Here is a 27,052-nt window from a genome sequence, read left to right as displayed (position 1 = left end):
TTATAATTGCCCACTCTTTTAATTTACAAAGTTGCAAACAATGTTACATTGCTCCTTTGATCTCAGTAATCTTCCAGTTATTACAATGGAAAGGAGGCAACATAGACTCCAAGTCCCTACAGCATCAGTATTCTCTTTTCCTTTCCATCAAAGGATTCCCACCTTCTTTGGATTCCCATACCATGTAGCTGGAGATATTTAGATTATTTTTTTTAAAGTGAAAAAAAACTACAAAACCATAGCCTATTGGCCTAGAATGAAATCTGAGTGGTTCAGTTCACTTCCTTTTTGCCATTCTACTTTAACAGTAAATGTTTCCTGTTTCCCAGTCATAATTAGGGTACATAGGAATGTCTACAGTTCACCAGCCAAACCAACAGCCTGCCTCTTTGTCAACAGTTGCTTTTAGCTCTATCAACATTTCAGAGGATAAAGGATGCTATTTTTGCAGAAGTCCTCCAGCCCACAAAGGAATCAGTTATTCAGAATTTGTTCTGCTTGCTCTGCTTTTCAGACAGGGTGTACAAACTGGTAGACCAGCCTCTGGGAGATATCTGGTTTCCGGATGATCCCTTTCTTATAATACTGCCGAATTGAGCGGCTCAGCTTGTCGTAGTTCATGGCAGGCCGGTTCTTCCGGATTCCCCATAGCCGAGCCACCTGGGCAGAATCTTCAATCTTAAATATACCTAGACAGTAAATATGAGAAACAATAAATCCATTTATGTTGGCTCTGTGAGCTACAAGCCATCTACTGCCTTAGTGCTATTATGATACTTTGAATTAGAGGAACTATTAACTGAAAAGATAGCTTGTTTAATAAAAAGAGGAAGAAATGTTTGGAAAGAACCACAAAAAGCAAATAAAAGAAGTATATTTGGAGAAGCAGAATCAAAAGCTCAGTATTTTTAAGAACATTTTTAATGTTCTTATTATTGGATTTATAGCCAGGCTTACTATTCCAATGCTCTAGTCAGCTTACAACATTAGAAACTGCAGTATATAAAACATAGCAAAATTCATATAATTCAAATCAAAACCCAAATTAAAACTGATCAGTAAAACACCTATGAATCCTGACAAGCATCAGACCCATCCCATTGCTCTCATACATCTGGACAGGAGCAGTGGTCCTCCACAGCTGAGAGTGGCCTGGATACATTGCCTATTTAGGAGCTCCCATGTAGATTCCTGGTCACTCTGTTTCCCTCCTTCTTAGTTTTCCCTTAAGTTCACACTTGGTGTTCTTGTCTTTCTTTCCCCCTTCCCCAGTTTTGGTGAGCTGTAGTGCAAACTTGCAGGAATTCTTGGTATCTCAAGAAAAGAGTTGGAACAAGTGCAGCCTAAGAACATAAAAAGCTCTTTTGCAGCGACAGAATTCCCAGGGTTGGTGAGGCAACAGCTTCAAGCTTTGCGGGGCCTTTTGGAAGTGTGGGGGTGGGTGAAATGGTAAAATGGATTTTCAGATACTGAAGACACCAATGTCACACATGAAATTCCACCTACCCCCAACAGTTCCTGCCCCTGGGGAATGTCACACGTGTCAAGCTGTATAAACCCTCTGTATATTAGAAGGCCCTTGGAAAAGGACTTTCCAAGCTATGGAGTCTTGATCGCTCCAAGTAAGGAATTTACCTCCCATTTCCAATATTAAATCAATATCACTGACCTTTTTCCTTATTGAGCCAACGAATGAAGCGACCATAGTTATGAGGCTTCAGCAAAAGCTCTTTCAGAAACTGCCATAGGTGAATGGGCTGGCCTGAGCAGGATGAATCTACCTCACTGTCTGTCCAGTTCTCTTCACTGCCTATAGAAAGGAAACACCCATTCAAATCAATTTTTAGAAAGCAATTTACTTTTTATTAGAAGAAGCAAATTGCTTTAGCCAGAAGCAATGGCAGTGTCACGTAGCTTAGACTGTGCACCACATTTGCTATTGCTAGAGGAAGGGGATTGGGATAGTGTAATGCACACTGCATAGAGCTACTCTTGAAAAATGCTAGAATCCTCAGGTGCTAGTGTGAACAGGGTAACTAAAGTTTCAGCAAGAATCAGCTATCAGGAACATGTTAACATTCCATTTGCAACAGTGGTATTAACGCCCTGCTTATTTCTAAGCCAATCAACACTTGTAATATTCTAAATGGTCTAGGATCAAACCAGCTAAAGGTCTCCCTTCTCTCCATATGAGCATCACACTGATTGAGCTGTGCTGGAGATATTCTTCTTTGTGTCTTATCTGAAAATGTCAGGTTTCTATATGCCCAAGATTCGAAAGAGAACCTTCCTTATTCTTACATCTGGCCATAATAAATAAATAAATAAAATAATAAATAAATAAATTGATTTTAATAAGAATATTAAATAAATAAATAATCCCTTATGTGGTAGGTCCACCATCATGCCTCCTCTGACAGTCTTCTACCAGTCCCCATAGACTTCTCTTTTTAAGCAAGCATTTAGCCTGGCAAATTTCTAACTTTATTTTCTGTGAGATTTGATTTTTTTTTTAAAAAAAGCTATTGGTCTTAAATTATTTTTCATCATTCTGTTATTTGTTCTTTCAATCTTCAAGGGCCAAAGGAATTTTGGCTCTAGCTGAGCAGAAAACGATGCTTCCCCACTCACCCAAATCATGCTACATGCTATCTATGGCCACAAAAATTATTTTAGTCTCTCTCTCTCTCTCAACTCATATACAGAATTCAATAGTCTGAAGGTGTCATCCCACTTTTAAAAACCATCTGTTTTTGTACAATGGGTTCCTTATTTTAACTCTTACTGTAAGAAATGAACTCTTTAATAAAATAACATATATCGTAATGTATTGTATTCGTATACTAAAGCCAATATCCCTCTGGTCTTGAAAGGACTGTATGTTTTCCTCTTTTGATCTAACAGTATCTCGACCATAAGCAGAACAAGAAGGTTGCTTCTACTAATAGGAATTGAAATCATGTTATGACATTTGCTTGGTAATGAACCAACATTTGGATTCTTGAATATCTTTTTTTCCTGCATCCCTACAGTTTCTTAGCTTTCTAACATTTCTCCATCACTAAAGTAATTTTTATTATTAGAATAATAAATCATATAAAATCTATTTTATTTTTATTGCTGGCAATAGTTAGCTTACCACAGTAATGTAGCTCTCCAGGAGCAGTTTTTTCTTTCATCCAGGCAGCTGGAAAGCAAACATAACATGAAAAGATAATCTAATGGATTCTGACAGGTTGAATTTTCCCAGTTTTTCCTACTCTTGAGGTCTCTTCAATAGCACTTAAAGTCAATCGCTCATACAACTCGAAGGTGGGCAAAGGCCAAAGCCCTGCTCTGCAGCACAATCACCCTTCTACCTCAAACTGATTAGTGCCAAACTGATCCAGTCCAAAGACCTGCTGGAGCACTAGGCTGAACGCTGGGACAATATCCCAAAAGGCAGCGGGAAGCCAGTGGCCCAAGCAAGATCATTAGCATGGATCATTTGTCTGTCAAGAGTAGTTTGGAAGTACCAAGATAGTATAGGAGGACATCAGCAGGAGAAAAGTCCATCTATTGCTCCTACTGCATACTGAAATAGTTTTTGAAGAACAAGTTTTTCAGCTTCATCATTTGTTTCTCAAGTCTCTTAATAAGTACCTGACTTCCAAATGTCCAAATGAGCATGTAAAAGATCACCACATGGTGGAGAACGTTGACGGAACTCTTCCTCAGACATGTTGCATAGGTCCTTCCCAGACAAATCCTGGAATGATTTTCCAATCTGGGGCAATCGATATTGGTGTTCTGTCCATAAGATCCACTTCTGGACATTTCCTGGACTCCAGTCTGCCGGGTCTACAAAAATACCCCAAAATATATATATTCTAGAGAGTGTGCTTACTGCCTCAGTCATAATGCTTCTTCAGAGCCAATATTCTAAGAAAATATTCCAGGTGACCAGCATTGTGAGGGGGAACTTCTCCGCTTTTTGATATTTTCACAGTTCTGATGCATCAGCCAACGTACTGTACAACTATCATATCAATGGCTTCTGCTAAGATTTTAAAGCAGTAATTGTCTCTAAAATATTAGGCAGTAGTAAAGCTATGACTGGAACTGCAGAACAACAGCCAACAACATCCCAATGATCTCTCAGACAGTAGTTCATATTGGATGCAGCAGTAAATAGGTCTGAGGTTAGTACCCTACATTGGCATGGACAGGCTGAGGCTGATATGGGCTGATGGTAGTTGCCATATTAGTCTTCAGCTTTTCTTGTTTTCAGAAATGCTCTATTAATTGAAGAGGTGAAACAAGCAGGCTGGCTTTTGCGTAGACTGTTTGGATTTTATATTTTGTGCTGGCAGCACATAGATCTTGCCTAAAACGTCTTTTGTACCAGGAACATTTGCCTGGCAAGAAACACACTGCAGCTAGAGGAGGAGCCTGATATGCTAGGATATCCATCTGTATTGCAACTGAAGGTCATGATCTGTATTTCCTTTATCCTGATTGAATTAAAAAGAGCACAGCCCTCTTTTAGTATGCAAAATTTGGAAACCTCAGATAAATGAAAATGCCTTCCCGTCACTACCTCAAATAAGCGACTCTTAAGGGCTTCTCAGATTGGGAGACTATACTGTGAAATTGACCAAATTACAATCTAGACAGAAACACACTTCAGTTTCGAAATGAAATCTTCATTTCAGAGTAGATCATCAGATTAAAGCACCACAGAGCACTCCTGCTGATGCTATTTCTTCTTTGTTTATGCTGACTTTGCTTCTCTTTTGTGACCTCTATGAAGAACATGACATATTGTGTGGTCAAAAAGCTGATCAGTGTCAGGGTAGTCTGTGCCTATAGTGAAGTCCCAAATCACCAGGTAAAACGTGTCCCCCTTACCCTGAAACAGAGTGAGAGGAATCCCAACCTGCAGTGGTTCCTTGTCCTGATGACCCAGTATTGGGGGGTTGGTGTGGTATTTTCTCCTGTAGAAATGTGTTCTAAAATAACACATTTCACTGCTCTTGCTTAATCTCCATCAGTGAGCTCCCTTTAGCCTAGCACAGCGGTTACATGCTCATTATATACACATGGATGCATGCAAATGCATACATGTGAATGAAGCATTTGGTAACTGGACAATGATGAATAAAGTGAAAAAGCAGAAACCCATGGCATGGTTTAAGGTGTATGACAAGGATCTGTTCTCCTCTAGATGTTGCTGGCCTTCAAGCTCTACATTCACAGCCACCATGATTTAGAGTCAAGACATTGGGTCCAACAATATCTGGACAGTTCCAAAGCTGGTTTATGGCAGCCTTCCATAATTGGACTGAGTTCATCCAAATGTTAACTACTATTCCTATCTGCCCCAGACAGCATGGCTAATTATGAGTTATAATGGGATCATCCCTGAAAAGACCCCAGTTTGGGAAGGCTGGTTTAAAATTGCTAAGGCTTATCCAAACAAAGAATGCAAACTGCATGTTGCATTTTAATATTTTCCCACTCCCTTGCCCTAACAACCAGACAGATTTTGCCATTTCTAATCACAGCTCTGCCACTTCCCTTAAAACAATACTGTATTCCATGAGAAGTCCAGCACTGATTTCTGTTATATGCAAAGCATGTCTAAATGAATAAGCCAGTGACAATGCCTTTATGTGAGGAATGCAACAGCCAGTATGTGCACACTAGGAGAAAGCCATTCCCTTTCCATTTCCCCCCTTGTTTCATTGCTCCTGCTCTGTCAAATCTTTTTATTTCCACTGTCACGGAAGAATACTTAGTCTGTGATAACCAGCCTATGAATTTGGAGAGCTGCTATATTATACATAATTGTATAATAAGTAAATAAATAAGGCTGAAAGATTATCTGATCCTCACTCACATCAACTCCAGTAGCACTGGGGCTTATATTCCTAATGTCAGGATAAAAGGTATATTAATAAAGAATCTTCTAATACCTTAAAGACTGATGAATTTATTATCACATAAGCTAACTCGGATCACTGTCCACTCCACCAGATGCATTTTGTGATTCATAGAATCTTACATAATAACCAAATGATAAGTCTTTAAGGTGACACAAAACATGTCATTGTTTTTGCTGGAAAAAAAAATAACATGGTAATCTGAAAGGAGCTTGAAACCCACCAGTGATAGGCAAAGAATATTGTCAGTTGCTGTCAAAGAACCACAACAGCCTCACTAGTTCTGCAGTGCATTATCATGCCACTACACAAACATCTCCCTTTTGTGGGCTAAGCTGTGCCAAATATTATAAGAACAGCAGGCCTGGGTTACTCACCTGCGGCAATGTTGAGCAGCTTACAAGCTGTTTCAATGTCCTTGAGCACTTCACCCACCACCATTGTTTGCACCTGTTCCAGGGAGTGCTCCTCAAGGTGAAGGCTGGCTTGATAATCCATCTCAGGGGTGAGGCTCAATCCTTGACTGTCAATGATAGGGCACTGCTCAGGTTCCTTAGGCACTTCCGTCCTGGTTCCTTGACTGTTGTGTGGTTGAGTTTCACCCAAACTCTTTGGGACCCAATTGCTGTCATCTGGGTAAAGCATATTAAAGTACTGCAGGCAGAAGGTGGGAAGGGTTTGCTCTGGTGTAGCAGGGGGGCTTGGGCTGTCAAGAGACCGCCAGCTTGGGCTGTCAGGGTCTTGAGCAAGAGGTAGCTTCTCCAGGCCAGAAAAGAGCACAGAATCCTGAAGGGTGACCCGGCTGTGGGGCAGAACAGCCAGACCTTGGCCAGCACTGCCCATCACTCTGTGCAAGTTTTCCTCCAGATCTATCATCAAAGAAGAAAGAAGAAAAGAAGGGAGGGGTGGAAACATATGCCTCAGTCAGAAGGGATGGTTTGATAATAATTTCTGCATTTCTGCCCAGTGATCAGGCACAATGGAGGAAAGCTAAGCCTGTTAAAGGAAAAGAAACCACCAAAGAGTCACTCTATGGCCAGAGAGACCCCTTGATGAAAATAGGTTAAATAGCTCTTCAAGGGCCCAGGCAACTCTTCCCTTCTGGGTCATTGAGCAATAAGAGGGCAAGGGAAGGAATCATGATAGGAAGGGGAAAAGCAAATGCAGGAAAGAAAAAGTTACCAGGGATAAGTTTCTAGAGAATGAAGTAAATCTCTCTAGTTTCCAAAGAGCAAAGGTTAAGAAAAGAAGACCACAATATGAGGAACTCATCTAACAGTCCTTGTGGGGAAGGTGCATCGTCTCATAGAAAATCAAAGATGGGCAGAAATGAAATTGGGGCTCCATGTAAATATTCAGAGGGTGGAGAGTCTTTATGAATATATGTGGATGATTGGGGAGGTTGATGCAATAAATAACTGTCTGCATTATTTCTTCTTTGTTGTGCATAGATTTATCCCCTCTGAAGTAATAGCTTTGTTGAAAGGCCAGATCATTTTCAAAGAACAATATTTCATATCTGCACAAATGCTGATAGCCCCTCCCAAAACTTCATTTACTGTTATTATCTTTTTTCCCAAATATGATTGTACAAAATATTAGTCTCTAGATTTGTTTCTTCAAACCATATATAACCCAACACTTTACAAGGCAGCACAGACAATGTGAGAGGGAGTATCACTGCACTGTCACCCTGGGACTATTCAAGTTTTTGAGAGTCCAAACCAATTGCTTTATTGCTATTTGTTTATCCTTTACTCAGATGAAAGGCAATTCCTGCTTATATTTGCACAAGTTAAATTGACCAACATCTAAAACTATGGCTAAAATGTCAGTGAGGTGGCACACTAAGTTAACAAGCCAAGGCAAATGTTGACCTCTCAGATGTTATACAGAATTTCTCACTTCTTCTTTTGGCTAGGTGATTTTCCTCCCAGTTTGACTGATGGGAAAAACTGGAAATAAAATATCAGTGGGTATCCTTTACAGAAGGTTAAGTTATATTAGCTATGGATAACCACAAACAACTCCCCCCCGGAACTTTTTTTTTTGGTCATGTTCTTACGACATTACCTTAATCACATTCCCAACCTAAACCTGAAGCAGTTTAAAGTCATCCATAGCAGTTCTGGTATTAGCAGGCAACAAGCCATAGCAATTTTGCCATGGGTGCAACCTAATGGAACTGACTCATTCATTCATCCATGTTGCAGTCAGGTGACCTCTAGGGCCTGGGAACAGTCTTATAACCATTGTCCACTTTAGAATAATGTGGCTGTTCCTACTCCCCACCCCACCCTGGCACTATCCTTAGGGACATTCTCATTTGAGTAGGTTCCAGAACTTTCAAACCAGGAGTTCTCTATTACTGAACAGGTAATCCCCCATTTGGAGACCTGGATCAACCTTGTAGTAGTTGACCAAAGAGACTGTGAAGTTAAAACAGAAGGAGTGCCAACTCTATGGCACTTCATGATGCAACCCCCGCCCCAACTATAATTGTCAGCTGTGGTTTAGCTATACTGCTCTTTTAAAAGAGAGCTACACCCATGTTTAAAAATAGCTGTGGGGGGTGATTCCTCAGTGCAGTGATGCTCCTTCTCATCACTCACAACCACCTGATCTATCTATCAGCTCTTTGTTGGGCTACTTTGGGTTCAGTGCTGTTCTGAAAGAGTGGCAAACCTAGGTTTCATGCTCTTCAGAATAATGCTATACCCAGTTTTAAAAGTAGTCTTCAAAGCAGCTTATGGGGAGCCATGTAATAAACTGAGATTTCTTCTGTTGCCAGGATTGGGGGGGATGGCAGTAACAGGGGAAAGAGATGGTGGTTTATCCAAATCTTTGATGCCATGGAACTCATCCCATCACTTGCTATCTCTCCCAGACCATGCAATCGGCAAAGCTTGGAATGACTTTTGACAAATGGCTACACTCACTGGTTTAGCCATATGTCAAAACTCACCTGCTCCCTATCTTCAGTTGCATCCCAGTTATGGGGACTGATTGGAGGATGTTTTCCTACCAGCTGGTGATATTTGGTAGGAGGGTAGGGAAAGAAAGCTGGGGGAATCTAACAATCCCATTCCTTAACCTGCCCTGCTCACAGTAAATACAGACACCACAAATAGCAGTATACTTCCAGTGACAAGATAGAGAATGACAGTGAGGGGAGCAAATGTCATGTCAATATAGTTTTCTCCTGGCTCAAGGATTAGCAGGTAGCACTTTAACTGAGCCATGGGGAAGAAACCTAAGCTACAGAATGTTTACTATGACCATACCCATTGAGTCAGAATAAATGCAATTTAGTATGTGTGTTATACATCAGAGGCAGGCAGAGTTTCACATAATTCATTGGATGCACATTGGACATCAACTTTGGCTTTAATGTTCAACCTCCAAACCTAACACATGTAACTTGAATTTATTTCCAAATGAAATTAGTTAAGTTAGAATACCAACATTCTGGTGAAATGAAATGCTGGGCATCACCACCGTAAGTCCACAGTCCTGGAAATATTTTCACAAGAATTTGTGGGTAGGCAGTGAACTATATGTACACAACTGAGATTGGGTAAATGAACAGTGTTTTACTGAAGCATCCATTGAAGAAATTAAGTCAGATCCTCTAAAGTGCAGCTGATGACAATTTCCACTTTTTAAATGATTTTTTTATCTCACCTTTATTATTTTTATAAATAACTCAAGAGGGGAACATACCTCATACTCCTTCCTCCTCCTGTTTTCCCCACAACAACCTTGTGAGGTGGGTTGGGCTGAGAGAAAGTGATGGGCCCAAAGTCACCCAGTTGGCTTTCATGCCTAAGGCAGGACTACAACTCACAGTCTCCTGATTTCTAGCCTGGTGCCTTAACCATTAGACCAAAACACTCTCCCTCCCTCCCTCTCTCCCTCCCTCCCTCTCAAAGGGTATTCCTTTGCATCAGCAAAACTCAGCATGGAGGCAGAGAGATGGGGTATATCCAATGGGATCTTTGACTCTCAGTTACACTCTGAAATCATATTCTGGTGGAACATTTCAACTTGTCTTTCTTTTAATCTTCCATCATTTCCATCTGTCTCTGGTGAACAGTAGCCTGGGCTCAACAGAGAAGTAGATGAGCTTGCTGGATTTCCATGGCAACTTTTGCAGCTGTCATGAACCAAACAGAAAGCCTGACTATTCCTTGAGGGCTTAAAGTGTGTGGAGTGGGGATGCAGGAGGGGGGGAGACAATCCCTCTGAAATGAGAGCACAGTTAAAAGGCTGCTGTTGGGAACAGCATGCTGGAATGCACAAGCATTCTTCTTTCCATGGGTATTTTTCTAGTGCTACACAGAAGCTCAAATCAAACAAATAGTTCACTATCCTTCCCACCACCCACCCAATCTTTTGGAACACTACATATTCCAGAAATACCTAGCTGATCTCAAAGCTAAACAGGGTTACTACTTGAGTAGGAGACCATGAGAAAAGTCCAGAATTATGGACTAGGCTGGGAATTCAAGGGCAAATTCCTTCCACATTTTTGCTTAGAACACTTTGTGGTTGTATCCTTGCAGTCATCAGAAACTGAGCTTGACTTGCAGTATGTTTATTTCAGGTGTCCCCAACCCCCAGGCCGTGGACCAGTACTGGTCCATGGCCTGTTAGCAACCAGGCCACACAGCAGGAGGTGAGCAGTGGGCGAGCAAGCAAATTTACAACCTGAGTATTTACAGCTGCTCCCCATTGCTCGCATTACTGCCTGAGCTCTGCCTCCTGTCAGAGAAAGCAAGCCCATTGGTTGCTATCTCCAAATGGCGCAAATTAAAAAGAATAAAAGGTCGGGAAAAAGAGGAAGCACTTGAATCATCCCAAAACCATCCCCCGCCCGGGTCCATGGAAAAATTGTCTTCCACCAATCCGGTCCCTGGTGCCAAAAAGGTTGGGAACCGCTGGTTTATTTTACTGTCATGTAGTCATTCTAGTGCATTAACTAACAAAGAGTGAACATAGCAGTAATCATAACAAAATTAATCTACACAATGGTGTGGGGGGAGTCAAAAAAGTCAAGATGGTAGTTATGGCAATATATGATTAAAACCCTGCACTTTGGGGGCATGTACCAATGCTGCAGAGGGTGAGACTTTGGTGCTGCTGTTGTAACCATTATCTTGGCCTTTTTGATCCCTTCCGCATATGCCACTGAATGTACATGGGTCAGAAATTTCAAATGCCATGTTTCTGGTCTCCAGTAGTCCTGCATCTCAGCAACAATCCAATACAAACAGTGTGTAGAAGAAAGTTTGTCACATTCTCTCTACACAAATGCAAGTACATATACTTAGCTATGAGTAAGCCAGTTAATTCAGCAAGAAATATTTCCAAACAGACCTGTATAGGATTACACTGACATTACACAGCTAAAGTTAGCACATTTCAGACCTCTGTGGACCAATCCCTGGCAGGCTGGATACATTCATTATCCAGAAAAGAAGCAGCTGTTCTTCTCTTCATTCAATGAGCTAATAAGTCACAAGATAACTGCTTTCCATGAAAATAGATTTTGTTGAATTTGCAGGAATTTAATATTGAGGGGGGAAACAAATGACAAGCCCCACTCCTCAAAAACCTATTGAAAATTCAGCATGATCAGGCAGAAAAGAATGGGCATTAGAGGGGAGTTGTGCCTCTTCCTGTTCAGAAATAGATTATTTATTTATAAATTTTTTTAGCTTTGCTAAAATTCTAAAAGCAGTTTAAGTATGCTCAGGGCAGGAGCCATCTTTGCATAGTGTTTAGAAAAAATCAGGTACTTTGTAAATGCTTAACATAACAATGCAGGATTTTTTTCTCAAGTAGCATGCAATGCAAATTTCAAAATAGTTGCAGACTTGCAGTAACTTCCTTCCTGAAAATATCCCAACAGGGACACTTCACAAAGGATAAGAGTTTTACAAAACGTCCCCTACCCCATTTTAGCAATGAAAGAGTAGTAAATGGTCCTATTGTCAGAGAATGTGCAATGATTTTCTCCTATCACATCATGATTTACAGCATCCTCCCTTTAGGATCTGGCCACCTTCTAGATTCATGGGAATTATAGCATTCTGAAGGACAGTAGTGAAGTAATCTTTAGTGACCATCAAAATAAGGTGTCTTTTGTATAGCAGTTTTATTTGAAGATGTGTCCTGCACAATTTGGCTCAGTGCAATCTGTCCCCCCCACCCCACCCCCGCAATCTTTGCTGCTGGTCCCCATAGGTTTCTGTCCAGGACCTGGAATCCGTATCTGCTCCCCAGAAGGAATAATATACAGTAAATAAGAAATAATTAAATGCCATTATTTGTCACAGGCCAGAGATCTATTATTCTGATTAGTCAATCAAAGGCAACAGCGAAAGGCCATGTTACAGTCTGAATTGTTCTTAAACCAAACTGGAAATACACATTCCCACTCCTCCTCCTCCTGTTCATGATTTAGCCCACTGCATTATGGAGTTAGAAGGTCGGGCAGTGAGGAAGTGAACATATTTGCTTGACGGAGTTCTAACATTATGAAGTTATTAAAAATTACAGAGAAGTTCTGTAATTCAGTCAGTACTTGGAACACTATATAGTGTTACTTTCTACGGTCATGTGTTATCTGACTATTATTTATTTGTCTGTTTGTTTGTTTATTTAATTTCTATAACAGCCAATCTCAACAAGTGACTCTGGGAGGCTTACAATCATAAAAACCATAAAACAGTTAAAAAAATTTAAAAAAATTAAAAGTACAAATTAAATATATATGGTCACCAAGTAAACAATGTATGGATGTTAATATAGCTATTATTATAACTAACCCATGATATTATTATCTACAGCCTAGCTAAAATGTAATAGTTTTTAATGAAATGGACTCTCTGATCAAGTTTTAAAAAACTAGAATTATGTAGATGAACCTAAAGATTAATACTAATAAAACTACAATGAAGAAACTAGTATTTTGAAAACTAGTATCACAGCCATAGATCTTTAGAAGTCTGGATCTTCTTGAGGACATTGTATAATAACAGCTTAACCCCTGCAAAGCACACTCTGCATTCCTTCTTTGCACAAGAAGTACAAGTTAGTTTCAAGATAGAGTTGCTGACAAAGTGTAATTTTTAATTGCCAGGCATTTCAAACACATCACCTGAAAATCAAGAATCAATGTTCAAAGAGTTGTTCAGTTCAATGGCATATACTGAGTACAGTGACCTTTGGAGAATTCTCAATGAAAATACAGACTGCTAATATACACATTTATAGACGTGTATATACTATACACATGAAGTCACAAAGAGTTGGAAGCGACTGAATGAATAAACAACAAAATATACACATTTAGGAACCTAAAAAGCTGTTCTTGCCAGATCTGATTTATTTATTTATTTATTTTCTATACTGCCTTCTATAATTTTTATAAATAACTCAAGGTGGGGAACATACCCAGTACTCCTTCCTCCTCCTATTTTCCCCACAACAACAACCCTGTGAGGTGAGTCGTGCTGAGAGAGAGTGACTGGCCCAGGGTCACCCAGCTGGCTTTCAGGCCTAAGGCTGGACTAGAACTCTCAGTCTCCTGGTTTCTAGCCTGTTGCCTTAACCACTAGACCAAACTTATTCTTCTAGATTAATACTTCTACTTTGATTGGTAGCAGCTCCAGGACTTTAAATAGAGTTCATTCCTATCACCTGCTACAAGCTCAGGAGTGCACAACTTTGAGGGGATCAAGGGCTATGTACAGCCTTTAGGGCCTGCTGGAGTTTGTACTTCTACAGGAAGGCAGAGTCAAGACAAAAAAAAAATGAATGTAGCCATGACCTTTGATTTAATATATTTTAAATTTGGAACTTGGGCAGCTTGTGCGCAATGCACATTCCCTTTCAAAGAACTAAGTTCCTTCTTTATATCTGGGCTTTAGTTATGGATTTCTAATCCATTAGAAGTGGTACTTCTAAATTCTTAAAACTTCTTTAATGCACATGAATATTGGGTTAATCCAGCTCATGATGATATCTTCAGAGTGACATTAGCCTAAAACCCACACTCTTGTTGATAAAATGGATGTCTTTATTGTCTTATAAGATCAAGTTCACCTGGAAGTATTAGGATATAAATTACTCAGATATATAGCTGAACCTTCTAGGTTAAAGCAGAAAAAAATGGACTGTCTCATACTATTGGTATATTAATACTAGCATAGATTTTAATATTCATAATGAAAAAGAAGTAATATTAAGCAAACTATGAGAATATCCACATCCAAACCAAAGGACTGAGAGGGGTCTGTTACAGTTGGAACAAAAAGAAGACTAAATTGTACACCATGGTTAAAGATGTTTATATAGGCGTGTGTGTGCAATCTATATGGCAGAGGTGGGAACCCATTGCCTTGCAGTTGGTAACTCCCAGCAGAACCAAGCATCATGGGCAAGGGAGAAGGATAGTTCAAAAATTTAGAGGGCCACCAATTCTTTTCCTTTGCTGCATGAATTCTAGAGATCTTGCAAGATTTGCTGGGCCAACCTGAGTCAGTGCTAGAATAGAACAAATGTTCTTTCTGAACAGATTGCTGCTGGTGCCTTCCTGCTCAGCGACAGACACAGAGAAAAACTATTTGTGCTTGTAAAGAAAATATAGACCTCATAGTCTGAGAAATAACATCGGTATGTGTCCCCTTATGCCACACAGTCTCTCAAGTCTCAAAGAATTCTCTTATTCTTGCTAAGCACATGAGGAACTGTTAGGGGGCTGAAGGAGAGAAGAGTAATGAACATAATAATAAATCTAGGATATGATCTTATGAACAAAGGCTACTTGCAGAACATATATGCATACTGTGAATTAATAAGGCCATTTTCAGAGAGCATGAAAAACTGAGACTGGCTCTCAAGGGCAGGAAAGAAGGTCTTAAAGGTATTTATAACAGTTATGCAAAATTCATTGATCTGGGAGCAAACTGGTCTGGAGAACTCTGCAATGATTCATGTCCCTCCAGACCATGGTGAATCTCCTCAGAAGCATGCCATTCCAGTAGATGGTTTGGCATTTCTAGAAGAAAATCTTCTGAAGCAGTGGTGGTTCAAGGTGCTCCAGGCAGAAGATTCCAGAAGAAACAGTGTATGGTATCTGGACTGCAAAAATCTGGGCTATCATTAACTCTCTTTGCTGCCATCTAGGGCATCATTCAGTTTTTTTGAACCCAAATATAGTAGCCCTATCCCTTGCAGTCAGATTTGTTGAGGGCATGGCATGAGTGACGAAGGAATGAGAGGTAGTGGGCTGCAAGATGGCTGCCTCCTCACTTTCACTATATTTGCATCACTGAACATATGATACTTTCTCCAAATTAGATCTTGACTAGTTAATCCATATTGAGGGCAGTTGTGGCTGTCTTTCCCATAGTACAATATATGTGATGGTGCTTTTCTATTACATGCTAAAGAGTTCTCTCCCCAGAATTCTGGTGTATTTTGACTCTGTTTTAAGAATATGATTGTGCATGTGAGTGTGTACAGACCATCGATTGTGAATGGAGCATGAAGCAGAGAACTGTGGCACAAGTGAGGTCTTCTGATCTTGCCCAGAAATGTTTCAGACTTCATTTTTTTCTATTTGTGACAATTACACAGGCTATCTGCTGGTCAGTTTGATCTAGCAGGGGTGGTACACTCCAGATTCCATTGATTAAACAATGCCATCTGTCTGGACCCTGGAAGCGTGCCTTCTCTGTAGCAGCGCCTGCCCTCTGAAATGATGTTCCCCCTGGAATTTGAATGGCTCCCACCCTACTGGTATTTCTAAGAGCCCTAAAGACCCAGCTTTTCACCCAGGCCTTTGGTGAGGATGACTGACGCCCCTTTCTTCCTTTCTGTTCCCCTCTGGGTTTGTTTTCTTTACCATCATTGTTCTTCTGTCTTGTGCTGTTTTTTGTGTGTTTTGTATTGTTTTTTGTTCTTAAGTGTTTTTAACAATTGTAAACCACCCAGAGTCGCTGGGAGTTGGGTGGCATATAAATTTAATACGTGAGATGGTGATGACAATGAAGTTGTTAATTGCCTGCCAGTGCCTTGGAATATGGGATTCACTTCAACAAAGAAAATTCAATTATCAGCAATATGCCATAAATATTATCCTTTTGCTTTCCCCCCCAACTGTTTAATAGCCTGGTAAGGTATAGGTAACTTCATAAGTAATGCAACTGGAGTAACCTTCATCACTCTTGCATCCTCCAGACTCAATTCTCGAAAGTCTGCTGAGGGAAGTGTGCTGCTAGACAAATAGGTCTGTTCCATCTAATCTAAAGCCTTTGTACTCCTCATGAATAGAACGCTCTAAACCTCAGGTCTGTATCAGCATGCATTGTTTGAAATGCTGATGTGCAGGTGGCATTTTGTGTTTTCCTGAACAGGATGTGGACGGCCTGAGCATGGTAAGTGACAGAGAGGGGCCAACTAGCAGTTGCGGCCCTGTTAACACCAAGCCCTCAAAACGTCTCACATCCTATCTTCTTTGTTACTTCTTTTGCTTGTGGTCAAGCAAGGGCGTGATCTAATCCCACTTCCAAGCAATTCCCCACTGTCATAATTTGGCAAATGGCTTTTTTAGGACTCAAGGCTTGCAAGCTGTTACCAAACTCCCTTTTGTTCTGGAAGCCATATGGGGGCTGGATTTAGGCAAGATTTATTGAAGCCTTAATTTCATCCAGAACAAATGAACTAGAGGTTTGGAGTTGGGCAATATCTCTAGGGAAACACAGAGACACAAGCTTCTTCCCACTAGGGATTCCTAGCATTTAAGGTATTACCAAAAAAAAAAAGCAGAATTTTCACAGCTGTCATTGTCACTGGCACAGACTCTGGTCAACAAAAAGATAACTTTATAAAATGTCTGCCTAGAAAATATGTATAGACTTATCAGTACCAAAAAAAATGACATTTTTAGGTAATCTGGTCATCAAATCCAAGTCCATATTACAAAATACAACTATGCAGTATCTAAACTGGTCTCTATTCAGCCCCAGCATCACCATAATCAATCAATAAATCAGTGCATCCTTCTTTACAGCATTGATATTGCATCAATAATTCAGAACTTCTTTTTCTTAGAATATACCAGGTGACACTTAACTCCACCGGTTATGCATTGCAATTGCTTCTATTGAAATTCATCTTGTTCTATTTGTATTGCAGGTTAATATTTCTAATTGATTTGAGAGATATTGCCTCAGAAGTTGCTGAACTACAATTTCCAGCATTTCCTAACATTGGCCATGTTGGCTAGGGAAATACTGGAAGTTCTATTTCAGCCATCTAGACTTAAGGGAAACTACTTATAGTGATTTTGCTGCCATAAACCCTGAGTAAGAGTTATTTGTTTAGCACCTGGTGTGATATGAAGTCAAGTATCCTTATTCCTTGGCATTATATTGTATTGTACTTTACTTTATCTTACTTTAATTTTTATACTGCCAGACTCCAACAACAATTCTCAGTGGCATTTCAGTTAATTTATGTGCATCAAACATGAAATATACTAGTAAGAGCTAACAGATCTGTGTAAATTCCTGCAGAACCACAAGGAATAAGTTCAACAAAGATTATATTCTCCTTGCAAGCCAAATACAAGAAAAACCCATTTGCTGCCATGCTGAGTGACCCTCCATTTTGTGCAGACATTACAGACAAAGCACATAGCCCCAACCCTAGCTGTAGTGGAAGGAAGGAAGGAAGGAAGGAAGGAAGGAAGGAAGGAAGGAAGGAAGGAAGGAAGGAAGGAAGGAAGGAAGGAAGGAAGGAAGGAAGGAAGGAAGGACCACTATAATTCCAATTCCCAAGTCAGCTGTTGCTATCTAGATGGCAGAACTATCTAGCGGGGGAGGAGGAAAATGCTTTGGGGTGACTAAAGAGGTCAGGAGAAAGCTTTGAGGGGCTTAGTCCTGGCAGTACAAGTCTCATGATTCGGGGTGGGTGGATGGAAAGGAGGCTACATCTGATTCTGAAAAATCAAGTGCCTGAGGTCTGGGGAAAAAAAAAAACCAAGCCAGGAGGAGCAGTATCTTTAGGTTATGGGAGTGAAAAGCCTCAATAAGCCCAGCATAAAATATACTGTACTCTAAGGGTGGAGATCTTTATTTGGTTTTCTCTGGCTTTGGCATATATTCTTTGCTGCCAGTCTTTATGGGATAGGTGGAGATCTGGTTACCTTCAGAGGGTGGTTCACTGTAACAGCAAACTGAAGTAAGAGCGAGAGTCTGAAGCAATAAATTCCCTTTCATGTCCAACTCAACAGCTGTTTAAGATATCAAGCATCAGCTCTTGGAGAGTCACCCAGGAGATTGTATTGGCAGCAAAACTCTGAGGCTCTATGCAGAGGTCGTGAATCATCCCAGGCCAACAAGACATACAATTCACATGTTTCTTCCTTTCAGCAATTTCACTTCTTTGTTTCTATAAAACTTTTCTCCTCTTTGAAACATTATTTTATCTCAAAACCTCATTAAAAATTTAATAACATGACCACAGTAGTTATATTCTCCCTAAATCCCAAAACAACACAATTCAAAATAACACAATACAACATACACTGTTCATTGAAATAAAATAAAAACCAAATAAACACTAATTACAATTTAGTCATTACCAGAAACAGAACAAGTGGGAACAATCTGTCTTTGAAGTCCATCCAGAAAAGTCTGGTTTTCACCAGATTATCAAAGGCGTAAACCAAGTAGCCACTCTAAGTTTCAGGATGAGGCTGTTCTATGATGAAAAAGCAGAGCTTTCTGACCTCAGCCTACTCACCTCACAATGGTGGGGCAAAATGTACATCATGCAAAGCATGGTTTGCTTAACTCTAGTTTCATCAGCTACAGTGTATTAAACCACATTAAGCCATAATCCATAATTTACAAACTATAAGGAACCAAATTCATCTAAAATGATAAATCATAAACAAGCAAGCCAGGTTTTGGCTCAGCATGACATTGAAACTGAATCATATTCTTTTTTCCTCTCTGACCGTTTTATTAAGGGTGTGTGGATTGGTTCCTGCCTAATTTGAAGCACTGAGTTGGGTTAGTTCAATGTGATTTTTAAAAGGGGAGTTGCACATTTCCAAAATCCTTCTGAACAATTGCACCAATTTGGAGGCATTTGATTCAATCTAATAATTCTAATTTAACTTTCTGGTTCAATTTAAAGTTTGATTCAATTTGCAGATGTGATCAAGTTGCTGTGGAATCTCCATACTAAAGCTTCACACAACTCTCCTTTTTATCTATATCATCTCTCTTTTTTCATGCCCTTGGGATCATAGGAGCATATATATGATTAGTAGTACATTAGTTATACCAGGGACATCAGATGTGCTGAATTTGAATTGGCAATACCAGTGCATGCTACAGATGCATTCTCAGTGCTTATATTAATTGCTTAAAGGCCAGAACCTTTCAGATGGGATCTTCTCCAAGGTCTTTCCAGACAAAACAGTATTTTATTCTCACCGGTGTTCTAAATCTGTTATAGGCAAGCCTACATCATGCTGTGCTTTAGTGTGGCTGGTAGGAATGGCCTGCTTGATACTGGTTTCCAACTTTTATTTCTACATTATAATTCTTCTGATGTTCTTTATACAACACTATATTCATGAAGATTCAGCAATCAATCAACCAATATAAATAAATAAATATACATGAATTCGTATTTTCCATCCTGTGACATGCCTCAAAGTGTTGCTTCTCATATTTCTTTATCCAGGTCCTGACCTTCCAGTGAAGAAAAAGTCTAAAAATCTACATCTACTATAACTGAACTGCAAGCATACAAATAGCAGCAGAGAGAGACAGAAAACTACCTCTGTGCCACTTTGTGGCCCTGAACAAATTTCTCTGAATGTGATTCTTTTGCAGGCTGCCCAAAGTACCATGGGTAGCTTCCAGTAAACATTTTTCAAACTGTGTCACTGGCCTATCATGCATGTAAAACCAAAAAATCATCAAATTCTGGTTGCTTGAGCCAGAACAGTGTTTTACACTGTGAAGCTGTTCAGATTTAAGTCCAGTCACCATATAAAATTGTCACATTCTGCCCTTGGTTTAGGCAGTCTGTCATTTTCTTCTACTGTTTTCCACAAAGCCCAGATGGGTTTTATTAAAAACAGAGAATAACGCCTGCTCCAAACAATGAGGCTATTAATTAAACCTAATTCCATAAGCAAACAGTTTGGTTTAGGATGAATTGCATAGCAAAGCTCCATAAGTAAACATATGCAAATTGACAGCACTGCTGGAAGCCCAGGAGACAGAAGCTCAGGGAGTCTGTGTGAATACACCCATTGGTGTCCAATCTTCCAGTGACTTAAAACCTGGCAGGTCTTCTGTGCTATTTAAACTTTAAACAAAAACTGGGCACAAAAACCAACGCAACCTAACCATAGATCATTCCAAATCCAGATTGTCAGGTTGTGTTTGGCCTAGCAGGAGACAAATTGAGAAGAAGGTTTTTTGAAAGATACCAAATTATAGAAATGTATGCCTACCCAGTTGTGTTCAATTCTTTTTAAAATGCACAGACCATTCTTCAACCATGAAATGCAGTTAAGACAAGAATAAGACTGAACAAAGTAAGTACATCAACTAAAAATACAAATCTGAAATATCAGGGGGAAATGCAGTGGAAGCAAAAAAAGCCACCTGAATTTCTGATTGCTTGTTGGCCCCTTTCTTGTGTTGAGAATATTGGACATGACAATATAGATATATCCCATGGAACCAAGAATTTGGTTGGCTTTAAAGTATGGAAAAGGGCTTTTCCTACAGCTTTCACTGATGCAGTTTACCTTTCCTGTTTGCTCATCCTACCCTCCTCTCAAATTTTATAAAACTTCTTCACAGTTACTCAAAGCTTTACAGTTTATCTAGATTTGGGATGGAAAAATATTTTACAGTCCTGTCTATTGTCAATGTAGCAAAACATTTTATTTTAAATTTTTACACCCCCTCCCCAAATCTAGAAGTTATAGTCTTTCTGCAGGAAACATCTGAAGTCCCTAATACTTTGTATTAGACTTAATAGTAGTGTCTGCCCACCCTGCTTCATCTGGAAGAGTTGGAATATTTTGGGTTCCATCAATTAAGCAGTGTCATCTGATGGGACCTAGGAAGCCAGCCTTCTCTGTTATGGCATCTACCCCCTGAAACAGCTTCCCCCAAGAGATTTGTATTCCCCGCACCCCAGCCTCATTCAAACAGGCTCTTAAAATCTGATTCTTCACCCAGGCCTTGGGATAGGTTGGGTGGTGGGCCCCTTGTAGGAATATTGTATGTTTGGGAACGTGCTGATTCTACTGTTTCTGGATGTTCACAATTTTTATACTGTAGCTGTTATTGTTAATTTGCTTTTAACATTGTACATGACTTAGAGTTGTTATGGAGTCAAGCAGACTTACAAATTTTGATAAATAAATAAATAGCCTAATGCTAAGTTGGTTTTGGGTTTTTTTCAAGCTTTCAAAATCTAGAGGGCTGGAACAAAAATATGCAAACTCCTATTAGCTGGTGTAGAGGGGAAAGCAATATTTTACTGGGGGTTTACCTGGCTGGAACAAAAATATGTAAACTCCTATTAGCTGGTGTAGAGGGAAAAGCAATATTTTACTGGGGGTTTACCTGGCTGGACATGGAAGATACTTTGGTATTATAGGAACTGAATTTCAAGAGTATTTTGCTTTACAGTACAGTATCCATGTCCATTCAAAAGATTGCATCCTATGCTTATAGGATGGTATTGCACCTTGGTTCAAAAGAGAACATTAGTTTAGTTGTCAAACATTCCAAATACCAGATTTTTGAATGAGGATTGAGATACACAGAAATAGTTTTTCATATATACTTCTATTGATCTATGAAGTTCAACACCTACTATAGCCAATGTACATATTTCCATCACAGACTAAACTTTACACTGTGATTATTTGACTTCATCGTCACTGTGAATTCACATATTGTGGAGAGCCCAGCCACCATATGAACCTCTCTAAGATCAGAATTTTCATTTTGTTAACATAATGTGAGATGTGAGATCTCCTTCACAATGTGTCAAAGGCAAAAAGACATGTAAGTCCTTGAGAACTGTCCCTGGTTCTGATCCACACCTATTCAAAGCAAACTTGGTCAGCTACATTTATAATTGGAGGGCAAGGAATATAATTGTCTGCAGCTGCGTGAATTTATACTATGCTTGAGAAAATGCTGATAAGAAAAGTAAGATCCAAGCTTTTGAAATGGAACATTAAGATACTTTTAAAACATTCACATGTGATTGCTTCTCTTCAGATGTGAGGTGCACTGAGGAGGTTGATCATTAACCCATCACACTGGGAACTAAGAATTCAACACATTAATAGATTTAACATTAATATTTGATGGTGCAGTAGCTCCTTTAACATTATTTCATTTGTAATCTGTTTACAATTCTGCACAAAACCTTTAAGAAACAACCCTAAGAATCTGTGGCATCTCCCCAATGCAGGACATCCCGATAAAAGCACCAGTCCAGCTATCTCAGAGAGGTGGCAGTATTATCCCCACTTTGTAAGAAGAAAACTGGGGAAAGGGTTTTTGTAGGAGGGTGGAATTTTGATTCCAAATTCTTAGATACTCACAAGTCCCATGTATTAAATGGTTTTGTTTCTTTTTAAAACCCAGGTAAGATATCTGCAACCCAGTGGGTGAAAAATTATTTCACCATGCTGCTAAAGTTTCTCACACCACATTAACATAGTCATATTGTAACTATAGAATCTTATTATACATTTTTCATAGCTATATTAATAATAACAAACCATTCACTCTTATACTGATTCTATACTATACTGTTCATATTGCTGCTTATCAGTATTAAATGCATTGTGCCCATAATTATATAAAGAATCAGAAGGAATTCTTAAGCCAATGGTATTACATATATGAATAAAAGGAAGATTCATCCTACAGTATTTACAAGAATAACCATGAATAGGATGACATGTTGAATCATTCACTGATGCACTTTTATATTCTCCTTGTCACAGCTGTATTATTATTTATTGGCATTGTTCATTGTTGTTATTAAGGTACAATGATTAATAGCTTTGGGCAGAATACTTGACTCATACTTTCACAACTACCTAGAATGGGTCCATATGCCCATTTTACAGGTGAAGAATTGAGACTGTGAAAGACTGATTTGCTCAATATTATCCAACATGCTCACTCTGAAAATTGATTAAATCTCTGATCTTCAAAATTTTCACAAAGAACAACAGATTTTGTTAATACAATATTTTTTAATGGCAATGATTTCATTTTATATTCAATATAAAGCCTAAGAAGTAAGCAAAATTTTGTCTAGAAAAAAGTGAACATACTTTTCTTAATACGTTCTTGGAGACATATTCCAGGAAACCATTTCTGGGACCATTCCTTTATTTGTTCTCACCTTTATGTCTCCCCAGGATTTCATTCTCAATTCTCAGCTGATCACTCAATCTCCCTCCAAGGAAGTTCTCTATGTTCATCTTCCAGAAATTAACATTATGTGTTTGGAGAAATGTTCATGTTGTCTTAGATCTTCAATCCTATCTCTAGATCAGAGAAGGTGGCAACCAACATCCAGGAATTCACCTGGATCACTGCTGAGATGCATGGATGATGGCATCCCTTATTCTGAGTTGGCTTTGATGTTCATATGCCTTTACATACATAAGTCTCTGTGTCCCAAGGTCAGACTGCCCTCTCTCCACCTGCACTCTATTGATTACCTCTGAGATGAAAACAGTACGGGGAGTGGTCCAAGTGTCAGCTGAGCATAAACCTGTGCATGCCCCAGCTGGGCAGCAGAGCTTGATGTTCTCCTCAAAATGCTGAGAAGCCCCTATTTAAAAACCCTCTTCCCTCTCCTGGGAACCTACTTGCCCCACAAGGATCCTGGGCCCATGAGAAATGGTTGTGAAGGATTTGGCAGGTAAGCTGTCATTTGTGTTTCACTAACCAAGCATAACCAGAGAAAGAAAAAAAAATAAAACATTATGCCAATCTGCTTGTGGTTTGAGGGTGGGAAATGGGAGGTTACTGACATGGGGAACAGGGAGAAAAATATATTGCAAAATACAATTTTTAATGGATATCTTCCACCTCCCCAGCAGTCACTATTTATTTACTTATTTATTAGAAGTAGGTATCCATTAAAGGGGGCACTATTCTGTTTTTATGACCTAATATAGCATATCTGCCCTCTCAAGCCACATGGCACCAGAGTTGACCCCCACCATAGTGGACTGATGACATCTTGAGATCAGTATAGTTAATACAATCTACATGGAGATATTGTACCCAAGCCCTTGAATTCCAGTTCCTTCTTCTAAGGCAGTATCTTGGCTATCATTCTCTATAAGTCCAACATGGAAGGAAGCAAAAGAAGTATTAAACTATTCCTGGCTAAGGAGAAACAATGGACAAAGGAGGAGTCTGTTCCAGTACAACTTCTGTAATATACAAAGCAGCTAACTCAAACTGTGTATTATTGGGTGTGCATATTAATGCAACACATATGGCCCCATAATGTAATGGCATGTCAGTACTGAGTTGGAACTAGCTCACTGAACTGCAGATTTGTGCCTAATGGAGAGTATTTGCGACTACATAGCTATACCACATCAGCAAAGCAGTAAGAAAGGGATTATCCATTCAACTTGAAAAGTTGTTGAATATCCCAGAGATACTTTAGTGAATTGTTCTCTAATTGCAAAGAATGGAAAAAGCACTCAGCTAGCTGGCATTCAATGGTAGTGAAGATACTGAACACATAAGGATTGGCCAACAAATCTTAAAATCTTACCCATTCTCCTTGAAGACTTTGCAGAGAGAAGGCATTGGAATTTTTAGAATAATGAAGAGGTCTGCTTCTTAAATCTATCAGTTATAAACTTTCACACTTACCCTTTAGATGTTCAGAGATGTATCAGTTACCAGCAGCATCAATCCAATAGTGAGGCAAATGCTCCAGCCAATCTTAAGTGCCTTCACTGAGCATGGAGGGGTCAAAGAAGAGAGGATGGAGTAGCCAAGAGTTGATTAAGGTGGTTAAAAGAGCTAAAACTATACTTTATCCCTGCATCTGAAATCAAGCATTGTATGCAAGAAGTGAAATGCTCAAAGACATAACAAACCTGCAAAGAAAAGATACCCCCATAAGTACCTGCCACAAACTAAGGAATGCAGGCAGGCAGCCACACTGTTCAGGGAAACTGTGCAATGGTGAGTGAATATGAGAAGAAATGCATTCATCTAATCAGCATCTGAAAAAAGTTATGCACCAAGGGTAGATCTGCAGTTGAATACAAGGAATGCAGTGTTCAGGAAAAGCCTTCTTTCCCCATTATATCTAATTCCTTCCTTATTTACCTGAACAAACAAGCTTGTGCGTACCTAGTTAGAAGTGTTTAAATATCTCAGCCTACAGTTAACCCTTTGATAGATATATGATAATCCTACATATGAGCCAAATAAATTTTCATGTCCTGACAATTGACCCCCTTACTCTCCCCCCACCCCCGCTTTCTTTATCTTTTGCGTGCTTAAAAGTACAGCTAGTGTAATACCACTTTGTGTTCAAGGCTGCCACAAAGGGGGAAAAAGCTAATAATATTCTGAAGCAGCATGGGCATCCCTTCCCTTTAAATCAAAATTGACAATGTGCAAGAGCCTCCATTTGTTGAATTCCAACTCCCATCAGCCCTAACTAGAACTCCAGTGCTGAGGGAATGATGGGAGGTTCCTTCCTACAAGATTTGGAGGCTGCCATGCATTGCTCATCCTTGCTCTGTATGTACCACAAGACAATGACAAACCAACAGGGTCCAGAAAGATTATTGCTGCAATATTACTGAAATGTGCAGTTATTCATTAATAAGCACCTTTTCACTTGCCACTCTGGGTGCCTCCACTGATTTATCAATTTGCTGTTTACAGTAGCCTCAGTCGTAAGCGTAATATTATTGCATATGAATACACACTCACTCACTCATTTGGGGTGGTTTTTAAAAGAGCAATGGTAACCACAAGGATGAACAATGAAAGGAGTAGAAAGAAGAGAGCATGAGCCAGTCATATAAAACAAGCAAGGATGGGTTATATATAATCTGTTGAGTGACAGAGAATTCAATGGCCATTGGGGACTGACCGGTCAACTCTATGTAAGGAACATATTTCCCGATTTTGGCAGATCTCTCCCTCTTGTTGCACTGCAGTCTCATTATACAGCCTTAAAAGCTTCACATGAACTACTTGTATGAGAAATTTGTATGAAGACATGTGAATAGCAGACAAGGTAAAATCTTGGCTGAGTGAGCTGCATTGGGTGGCAGTGTGCTTCTGGGTCCAGTTCAAGGTGTTGGTTATCACCTTTAAAGGCTTCCATGCCATGGGCCCAGGTTACTTGAGGAACCATATCATCCCAAATACACTGACCCCTCCCACCCGGCCTGGCAGGAAGGGCATGTTACGGACCCCGTTAGCTAAAGAATTTCAGCTGACGGGATTGAGGAAAGCCTTTTCTGCCATTGTCTCTGCCCTGTGGAACATCTTGTCCCCTGAGGTGAGGTTGGCCCTCACTCTTCTGGCCTTCAGGAGGTGTGTCAAGACCTGGCTCTGCCAACTAGTTTGGGGATACAAGAGTGATAAGAAGCCCTGGGGGTGGCTGGTGGTTTGAAGATGCTCTCTCTGCCTTTTAGTTTTTCTCCTTGTATTTCTTGTATTTTTATAATGGTTTTTATGATTCTCATTTGTAAGCTGCCCATAGTTACTTTCATAGTGAGATGGGCAGTGTATAAATTTAATAAATAAACAAATAAATAAATAAGGTACTCAGACAATAGCATACTGTTGCTATAATAAACCATGAGTTGTATCAGACAAATTTAGCTGAATTTATGTTCTGTTAAACTCAGTCACAAGTCAGGTTAGTCATGGTGTTATAACTATATAAGTTATCTACAACTTATTATATATTTTATATAATTATATAGCTTTACATATATATACACATACATACATACATACACAAACACACTCAAC

General features: G+C 39.5%; 1 protein-coding gene across 2 annotated transcripts; it reads right to left on the bottom strand.

Annotated features, from left to right (window-relative positions):
* On the bottom strand, nucleotides 1-25,323 carry SPDEF (SAM pointed domain containing ETS transcription factor). Of its 2 annotated transcripts, XM_063297620.1 has the most exons (6): nucleotides 24,917-25,323; nucleotides 6,302-6,793; nucleotides 3,643-3,840; nucleotides 3,140-3,187; nucleotides 1,670-1,810; nucleotides 1-689 (listed from the first exon to the last, which is right to left on the bottom strand). In XM_063297620.1, exons 2-6 carry the CDS (start codon nucleotides 6,765-6,767, stop codon nucleotides 511-513), a joined length of 1,032 nt encoding a protein of 343 aa, XP_063153690.1. In that variant the 5' UTR covers nucleotides 6,768-6,793; nucleotides 24,917-25,323; the 3' UTR covers nucleotides 1-510. The 2 variants fall into 2 exon arrangements, with proteins under 2 accessions (XP_063153690.1, XP_063153689.1); XM_063297619.1 differs by lacking the exon at nucleotides 24,917-25,323 and having other exon boundaries at nucleotides 6,302-6,800.
* Between the last annotated feature and the right edge of the window lie 1,729 nt (nucleotides 25,324-27,052).

Source organism: Candoia aspera, chromosome 3 (assembly GCF_035149785.1).
Source record: "Candoia aspera isolate rCanAsp1 chromosome 3, rCanAsp1.hap2, whole genome shotgun sequence".
In the NCBI taxonomy this organism is placed as follows: domain Eukaryota; kingdom Metazoa; phylum Chordata; class Lepidosauria; order Squamata; family Boidae; genus Candoia; species Candoia aspera.
Note: the sequence above shows the minus strand (reverse complement) of the source record. Positions and strands in the feature narration are given on the sequence as shown.